This window comes from Chenopodium album, chromosome 17 (genome assembly GCF_948465745.1).
Source record: "Chenopodium album chromosome 17, dcCheAlbu1.1, whole genome shotgun sequence".
Classification (NCBI taxonomy): domain Eukaryota; kingdom Viridiplantae; phylum Streptophyta; class Magnoliopsida; order Caryophyllales; family Amaranthaceae; genus Chenopodium; species Chenopodium album.
The window spans coordinates 45,506,454-45,516,709 of NC_137850.1; the positions used below are offsets into that span (position 1 = coordinate 45,506,454).

The window sequence follows — 10,256 nt, forward strand, 5'->3', positions numbered from 1 at the left end:
AACTAATCAACGCTTGGGAGTGACAACATTTAGAAACATTTTTGAATTGTCTCCTTAGATGACAACATTTTTTATTTGTTGTCTTTGTAAAAGTGTTGCCTTATGTATCATTTTAAAATCGCTGCCTTTGAATAAAAATGTGTTGCCTTATGAATAGACAACGGGGGCATATACTACGCCTCATATGTGTTGCCTTGTAGCTAAGACAACCCCTTTTTTTATATTAGGCAATGGTTTTGAATTGTTACCTTTGTTTATTTTGTTGTAGTGGACCCCTTTTAACCCGTAAATTTGCTGGTCAAACTCAACCAGACTTGCCAACATGTTTTGTGAGGTTTTCTCTTTCAGTTTTAAAAAATACATTTATTGAATAATGAAAACTAGTTCTTTGAGTGAGGTTGATCTTCCCTCCACCATTCGACATTCATTTCTCTATCAGATCAACACCTTCCTACCAACCCGCACCAACTGATTCGCAAAACTCACATTCTACCCCCAATCGCTTAGCCCACACTAACCACTGCACTAATTGCATTCGACATTCATTTCTCTCTCATCTATCTCTCCTTGAGATAAAAAATAATGAAATACGTAGTTATAAAAACTAAACGTTGTACTCTTAAGATAAAATCTTCTTCTAAAATCTTTTTACGATCTAGTAGTCACATGTATAGTGGACCGACAATGACTTACTTAATCTATTTCACGTGATTTGAGCTAGCCAAAAATTAGTCGCACGATTAATTTCACTATAATGCTAGTTCTCAATTAAATTTCCTAGTCAAGGGAGAGTGAGGGATAGCTCAAGTGGTTAGAGCTTCCCTCCCGATTTCAAGAGATCTTGGGATCGGTTCTCATCACCCGCCCTTGTGGCTCTCTAAACACCAAGAAAAAAAAAAAATCCTAGTCAAGGAGTTAAGTGACAATAGGTAGGATATCGACCTAGCTATCCATATGCACTATTAGGTTCACAATCTCAATATTAATGACAAATTAAAGAATGATTGCTATTGGCGGGCTGGTCCATCACAGCCCACAATTACTTCCTGGCGTTTCCCCAACAGTAACAATCTCCTCTTCATTTAAGCCCATAGACCCATATTTTTCCACGTACAAATCCACAAAAGGATGTAGTGCACATTTAAAGAAAATATATCCAAATTCATATAAAATTTCATGCTTTATCAACTTGCAATCGAGTATACTACTTATATAGTTATGATTTATCAATTGTAATAAGTAGCTGTATAAATTAGGTTAATAGTTTTGATTTTTTTTTGTAACGGAAGATCGAGCCTCTTACTTTTCGTAATTCTTCATCGTAAATTCGTGATAATTAACTTATTTTTGAAATATAGTTAGAATAATAATTTATGCAAAGTAACAAAATATTAAAATTTTGGTGTGCTAATGCATTTATTCGAACTCAAAACCTCGCACAACATATATTAAAGAATTACGAGTATTATTTTTTAAGTAATTTTGACCAACTACTCCAAACTCAATAAATATTACAAAGGAAAATTTTAGAACGTATTTTTATGAGATCAGACTGTGACCTAATTACGATTTCTTAAATTCTTAGGTTGATAATTATACACAATATTTTTCAATTTAATTTTTTATTAAAAGTGTTTGCTATAGGTTAGAATTCAAGATGCTGGAAAGCAAACTTGTAAGACTATAGAGAATAGACTTCCAAGTCTTGTTAAAGTCGTTAGTCAACGAATAACTGATTTTATTATACAAGTTCGTTACGTAGCATAACACTAAATAAAAGTAGTTAACAACCACTCCAATAACTATTACAAGCTAAGTATTTTATTTATCAAAATCTAATACGAAGTAACTATTTATAACTAAATATGCCAAATAAAGTTCCTCCTCTTATAGACTTGCGTATCGGTCGTTATCATTGTGAATATGGCGGATATATCCTTGCAATTGTTGGTCTATTTTCTTTCTCTTTTCACACTTCTTTTTTTCAAAAAAATAAAAATAAAACACATTCATACTTCACTTAATTTTTCGTCCATATGTCCACTATTAATATTATGATCTTTATTAGACCTTTTGATAAAATATTTTAAATGTCCATGTTCTCTAACTGTAATTGTAATGTACATTTATTGTCATATAATATACTTATTGTGAAAATGTTTATTAAATTTTTGTTTGAACCATCCTTGTTAAATTTTAATATTTAAATTTAAGTAGTGCCTATTACATAATACGAAGTATAATCATGTTCTTTATAAATGTTATGGATGTTCTTTGGATTTGAAAATCAATCATCAATAGATGATGTCCTAAAAGAATATCTCCATCAACCATCGTGATCCTGAAAAAAAAATGTACACAATTATTTAATGTTATTAACATAAAAAATATAAATATAAAAAATAATATTCAAGATGAATAGTTCAATAATTAAATATGATGTAAAAACTCATTTTAAAATAACATGTGATATATCACTCAATACCCAAAAGAACATAAGAGTTAAATTAAACGAACATGAACATAGAAGAACATACATATTATTCAAGTAAAAAGAACATAGTTCATATTATTGAAACACAAAGAACATTATACCTTAAAGAACATAATTTGTAATGCAAAGAACATATAGTTTTGACTCAAAGAACATATTAATCGGACTTAAAGAACATATTCCATTACAATTAACAAATTGAATGCATGTTAAAGGAACATTCATCATAATCAGAAGAACATCATCTCCAACCTTTGAAAATAATACAAAAACAGTAAAAAAAAAACAATTTCCTTTGATTAAGAAATCTACAAATTATGAAATTTAATAATTTAAAAGAACATTATCATTAGCATCAACATCATAATTATAATTATAAAATTTTAATACGAAAAAACCTAAAAAAAATAAATTACCTTCACATTTGATTATGAAATCCTCAAATTCATCTTCATTATTAACCAAATCTTCATTCTCATACGTATTATCAACAAATATGTCATGGAATCATGTCGAATTTCTTACACCCCGCCATTAATTTTCTATGCTAAAAATTCTCTCTCTAGAAATTCTCTCTGTATTTCGAAATTGTAATTATATATCTCCAAAAATATCAAATCTATTTTTGAAAACTATTAATATGGAGAATAACTAACAAATTCCTTAAATTAAGGAGGAATCATTTTCAAGAAAAATAAAACTGAATTGAAAAATGCCTTTATTTTTTACAGGGTGTACCGTGAGCATGGTACACCCTGGTGTACTATGCAAATTTCACTTTACTTAATCACCAAAAACAAATAAAGACTACATAATTTTTTTTTAAAAAAAACTAATAACTACATTGTATATGATACCTCTCTTCCTTCCGCTAGAGTCTACTCTTTTCTATGTCAAAGTAACAATCTTAAATAATGTATGTATTCAATATACTACTATGAAAATGTTACACCTTTCAGCTTCGTCTTAGAATAGTTAGGATACTTGATCTCATTTTTCTTAAATCAATTCTGATAATTTTTTTTGTGATTATAAAATAAATTTTTGAGAAATAAGTTGTCGTTGGATTTATGTTCATCTAATATAATTAGAATATCAAGCTTTTAATTGAAATTTTAATTTATATAATAGCAGTAATAAAAGATGGTCAAAGTTGATAAAAAAAAAAATTCAAACGCCCAATTATTATGAGACGGGTGGAGAAATTTTAATTACACCTTAAAAGGAATATAATCACCAAAACCCCAATCTCCTCATAATTAAACATGTGAAAAAGCAGTCACATAGTATAATCACATTTTTTTTTAATAAGGAAAGATACAAGTTATAATCACTTAGCAATAGAAACCATGATATCCGTTGAAATCCAGTGTAGCCCACTTGTGAGTGCCCGTCCCACATTGGAGAAAGAGGAGACTATTGCCAATTGGTTTTAGTAAGGAACCTCCGAAACCTAGTTTGTGGACCAAACTCTCCTCCTCCTTGTTTGAGTTGCCCAAACCCATCAATAACATATTACTAAAACAGACATTGAGAATGACACATATCACTTCATGATATCGTTTTTTCCCTCCAAAAATAAATATATTCTAATTTTTTTTTCTTTTATATCTTTTTGATTGACAACTTTTTTTTTGACCTATTGACAACTTATTTAAAATTTATATATTATAATAGCAATTAAAAATTCTTATTACTAATATTGATATTATTTTCTCAAAATGATTTTTTCATGATTTACGTACTACAATCAAATGGATTTCATTTATATTTATAGTATGAAATAAAAATACTATTAAAAAATTACGTTATAGTACATCAAATTGACGTTAACATATAAATCTATAACTATATACTTCGTATTATATATTATATTAAATTTGAAATCGGGAATGACATGTATCATCTTAAAAAAAATTCAGTCAAAAAGGAATAATTAATACCATGCAATATATTTCCATACGTATAACTTTGTGACGTAATCCATTTATACACATAGTTAGTCGTGCATGTAGGGATGTTTATCGGTCTAAGACCGAACTGGATCGGACCAAACAGAAGACCGAAAATTAGAATTTTAAGAAGCGAAGACCGGACCGATTAAGTAAGGACCAAACCCGGACCGGACCGAAAGAATCGGTCCAAAACCCGGACCGGACCACTTTGGAGTTTGGACCAATTTAAGAATTTTTTTCAAAGAATTCTAATTTTTTAATAATTATATGGAAAACTCGAAAAAAGTAAAGGAAAGTCGTCTACACTTTAATTTAGTACAAAAAAGCTCATAAATTTAAAGTTTTCTAAGCTTATTAAGGATAATTTTAACCATTATTTATGGTTTCACGCATATTTTTAATAAAAAAAATATGTCCGGTCCAAGACCGGTCTTTATAGGGTTTTGGACTGGACCGAACCAAAGATCGAAACATACATTTCTAGACCCAAAGACCGGACCGATTAATTCAGTTCGGTCCGAGGTGGTCTGGTCCATTTTTTCGGTCCGGATCGAACCAATTTATGAACACCCCTACGTGCATGTAGTACTCCCACTATTTTCTATAATATGATATAATTTTATTTTAAAAACGGATGGAATATTAAATATTAATACAACATCATTGTATATTTGTATAGTGATTCAATACAAATGATATACTACCTCTATTTCTTGTTATGTGCAACAAAGGGGTATTATTTGTGAGATATAAAATATTCATTTGTTACATATAATAAGAAACGGAGATAGTAATACAACTGTACAAGTCTGTATAACATAATTTTACAAAATATTTAGACAAGTATGTAGTGACTAGTGAGGTTTCCAACGGTTTTATATTCCGTAGTAATTACAAATAAGTATTTGGAAAATTTGTTCAAAAGGACCACTTAAGCGGTCTCTTTTGTTTAGAAGGACCAATTAAGATAAAAGTTATTTAAAAGGACCATAAAACACACTTTGGGTTGTTGAGGGGGACCAAGTCCTATTTTCAGGTAAGTCAACGCCGGATTCCGACGTTAACCGTCACGTGCCAGGCATGTGACTCATTAAGTTGAGTCTAATATTTTTCTCACTTATTTCATGATTTTCCCCCAAAATTCCCAATTACCCCCAATTTTTTTCATTTCTTCTTTCTCTCTCCTCAAAGTATAAACCCCAAAATGACTGGAATGTGCAATTGCACCCTCTTTCTCCTAACAAAATCATCCACAATGCAATTGAGGACAAGTCACAGAAGGTAAGCATTGTGAAACTTTTTCGAATTTGTCGAATTTCTGCAATTTGGTTGATGTTGTTCGTTTTTGTGTTTTGTTCAAAATTGAATTTACAACAAAATGAATTTGGGCAAAATGAAGAGAACTAAGTGTATCTGAATATCAAGTCGGTTGAAAATTGTGCGTTTTTGCCCTTTTCCTTTCCTTTTGCCATTGATAAGGTCGAAAAAAAAATGGTGCGGAAACACTCTAAAACAAGACAACAAAGTGACAGAGAGGGAGAGAAAGAGTAGTATAAAGAATTTACCTTTAATAGCCTATTAAATCGTCGCTGCTCTGATCTCACCAACAATGGCAGACTACAGTAAATGCCATGAACAGTGCTTTGAGGAGAGAGAAAGAAGAAGAAATGGAAAAATTGGGGAAAATTGGGAATGTTGGGGAAAAATCGTGAAAAAGAGGGGAAAAAAAAGAAGAAATGAAAAACTGACTCAACTTAAGGAGTCACGCGCTTGGCACGTGACGGTCAACGCCGGAATCCGGCGTTGACTTACCTGAAAATAGGACTCGGTCCCCCTCAACAACCCAAAGTGTGTTTTGTGATACTTTTAAACAACTTTTGTCTTAATTGGTCTTTCTGAACAAAAGAAACCACTTAAGTGGTCCTTTTGAACAAATTTTCCTAGGTATTATAGACATGTTCTCTTATTATATACCTCAAAACCTCAATTCATCAATATTTTAGAATGAGTTATTTTTTATAATTTCCAAACCTTAAAGAAATTTTTGTTTCATATATCAAACAATTACTTATCATGTCGATCATAACATGAAATTTGTCTGACTTGACAAAAACTAAAGAAAATAATGAGTATTATACTGGGCATTCATTCAGTAGCTACATATTAGGACTAATTAAGTAGACTACGTCCTTTTCAAACTACATTATTATAATAATTCACCTTTTTTCTATCGACATTTTCTATAAATATCCTCACATTGGCATATTGCTTCATAAACCCAAATCAAACTGCATTATTATTCATCTCTCTTCCACTCTAGTAATACTCCACACTACATTATTACAATATGGCACATTCCTTAGGTGGTACAAAAACATCCTTGGTGTTTAAGGTAACGAGGCGGGCCCCGGAGCTGATCGCTCCGTCTAGGCCCACCCCGTACGAGTTCAAGGAACTCTCGGATATCGATGATCAAGAAGGCCTCCGGTTCCAAATTCCGGTAATACAATTTTACCGGAAGGAGGAAAAGCACTCTGGCCGGGACCCGGCCAGAGTGATAAAGGAGGCCATCGCAAAGGCGTTAGTGTGGTATTACCCGTTTGCGGGGCGGCTTAGGGAGAAAGCCGGGAGGAAGTTGGTAGTAGAGTGTAATGGAGAAGGGGTCATGTTTATTGAGGCAGATGCTGATGTTAGTCTTGAGGATTTTGGTGATGCTCTTCAACCACCTTTTCCTCGTTTGGAACAGTTGCTTTTTGATGTTCCTGGTTCTACTGATGTCCTTGGTACTCCTTTGATTCTCATCCAGGTAATTCAACATTTCGTTTTGAGTAATATTAATTTATTTGGTTTATTATGATCATGAGCTTGATTTTTTACAATCTTTTTAGTTGACACACCTCTTTAACATATTCAATGTAAATTTTAAATAGTTTATTACTCGTAAGTTACAAAAAATTGTGTTATAGATAATTCAATATTTCGTTTTTAGTATGGTATATACGCACTTTTAAAAGTACTAAGTATTAACCAACTTCAATTCCCTTGTGGACTAGTGGTAAGAGAATGAGACCTCTGAACATGAACGTAGTAGACATGATCGTACATTTCTTAGACTATTAACAAGAATTAGGTTTTAAGTATGTGAATTAGGCGTCAATAATCAACGTCATCTTAAGTCCTAAGTCGATTTCTCTTCTTATCATAATATTAATGCACCTTACTACCTCTCATTCACTAAAATTGTAACACTTAGGACCTGTTCTGATTGACGGAACTGAATTGAACTGAACTGAACTGAATATTTTATGAGAGAAGGAAATTAAGAACTGAACTGAATTTATTGAAACTGAATTGAACTGAACTTATTGAAACTGAATTGAACTGAAATGAACTGAAAATAGTCTGAGGAAAACATGCCCTTAATTAAGTACTGTGTAATTATATGTTACATTAATTTTTGTACAAGAATAAAGAAAAAGTATCCCATATGATTTATACAAATAAGAAAAGTGATGACCAATAATGGGCCAATGTGAGTAAATTAACACGAGTTATAAAGATTACTTTTTTTGTAGGCAAGTTATAAAGATTACTTTGGAGTACCAAAAAAAGGAAGTTTTAATAAATTTTTCGAATCATTCAACATAGTTGAGCAAATATTAGCAATCAACATGCATAATATGACTATATGAGACATCACTTTGTTTGTGAATAGGTGACGAGACTCAAATGTGGCGGGTTCATATTAGCACTAAGATTGAACCACACAATGGCTGATGGTTCGGGCCTAGTTCAATTCATGAATGCAGTGGCCGAGCTCGCTCGTGGGGCCCAGTCCCCTTCGATTAAGCCCGTATGGGAGCGGCACCATCTCTGCGCTCGCGATCCACCACGAGCAACCTGTGAGCACCATGAGTATGAAGAGATAGCCGACACTAAGGGTACCATTATTCCACTGGATGATATGGTTCACAAGTCCTTTTTCTTTGGTACGTTTTATACTTAACTCCTTTCATTAGTCCAATAGTAGTAGACTAGTAGTTGAAAACTTTAAGTGTTAAACATAAATAAGAAGATTGCGAGAATTATAATTACAATTAATGTCAATTTGTTCAATTGAAAACTCAACAAGTTTAGTTGTCAATGATAGTAACCCTAATCACTAACATGTTTTACCAATTACTCAATTAGCATCCTACAACCCAATTGTAATGTGGTAAAAATAAAAATCAGGAATAGAGGGAGTGTTATACTTTGTATCAATTATTCCATACCTTTGTATAGGCCTAATTGCTTAACAATGCAAGCTTTCCAGGTAAAGGTATGTATAGGGAAAAAAATAACTTTATAATGTGTACAATACTAGGTTAATTATTGATTCATGGTGATAAACAATCGTACAAATAATGCCTACTTTCATATCTAACTCATAACATTGAATTGGATTAGACCTATTAAATTTCAACCCCAATTCACCTTACGATATTTGTTTTTCGTTAATAACCTATCTAAGTTATTTTATTAATTAATCAGGGCTCACGGAGATAGCTGCTCTAAAGCGTTTCGTTCCACATCATTTAAAATCATCAACATTTGAAATTCTCACTGCATGTTTATGGAGATGTCGTACCATTGCCCTACAACCCGAACCGAAAGAAATAGTCCGAATCATGTGCATATTCAATGCCCGACCCTTACTCAACCCACCTCTCCCCACGGGTTTCTACGGGAACGCATTCGCATTCCCAGTAGCCGTCTCCTCTGCAAGCAAACTATCCAACAACCCAATAGGGTACGCCCTAGAGCTCGTAAAGAAGACCAAGGCTACAATGTCACATGAGTACATGCAATCACTTGCTGACTTTATGGTCCTCAAGGGTAGGCCCCACTTCACTGTGGTCCGAACTTTCGTGGTTTCAGACGTTACACGATCCGGGATTGCGGATCTTGACTATGGATGGGGCCTGCCCGCTTATGGAGGACCCGCTAAAGGTGGGGTCGGGGCGATACCTGGGGTTGCTAGTTTTTATATTCCATTTAAAAATAAGAAAGGAGAAAAAGGAATTGTGGTACCACTTTGTTTGCCTAGTAATGCTATGGAGATTTTTTGTAAGGAGTTAAACGGGTTGTTGAGTGATAATTCGGAGCATCCGATTGCTCGTCCCAGATCATCCACTTTTATTTCTTCTTTGTGAGAGGTGGGTTCAAATATGTGAGTGATTGGTTTATTTTAATTAATAAAAATAATTTTTTTTCTTGATTTTCGTGACGAAAGTTGTTCGGGTAAGATATTTTAACCCTTTTATGGGTTCAAATTAAGCTCGAAATTGGCAAAAAAAAAACGTAAATGCCCCGTTTTGTGTTTTGAAAAATATTTTGATTAGCGTGTCTTATTTTTCTAATCATGAAAATTGATCGAGTAAGCTTTTGGGGGTCATTTTAACCCTTTTAAGGATTCAAATTAAGCTCAGAATTTGCAAAAAAGATAACATAAATGCCCTATTTTTGGTCATTTATAGGGTAGTTGACAAAATATCCTTAAAAATCTTAGAGCACACAATTTGAAATTTAAAACATATATATGCTACACATTATTTGCAACAAATGTTTTTTTTAGGCTGTCAATTCTCTCTATCTATCTCTTCATCACATGCAACTATATTTTTCTCTCTTCATTTTACACTTATGGGGTATTACAAACAATTTCTATCTAGGAATCTGTACAGTTTTTAATTGACAAAAAACTATATATAGTCAAAGTTAATATAAGAATAGTGAAAAAAAAGTGTCAAGTATACTTGTCAAAT

At 32.4% G+C, this 10,256-nt stretch overlaps 1 protein-coding gene across 1 annotated transcript; it reads left to right on the forward strand.

The window, feature by feature from the left end:
* The first annotated feature begins 6,743 nt into the window (after positions 1-6,743).
* Positions 6,744-9,709, forward strand: LOC145588193 (benzyl alcohol O-benzoyltransferase-like). Its single transcript, XM_081644840.1, has 3 exons — positions 6,744-7,255; positions 8,165-8,438; positions 8,983-9,709. The coding sequence occupies exons 1-3, from the start codon at positions 6,797-6,799 to the stop codon at positions 9,642-9,644; spliced, it is 1,395 nt and encodes a 464-aa protein (XP_081500966.1). The 5' UTR covers positions 6,744-6,796; the 3' UTR covers positions 9,645-9,709.
* The last annotated feature ends 547 nt before the right edge of the window (positions 9,710-10,256 follow it).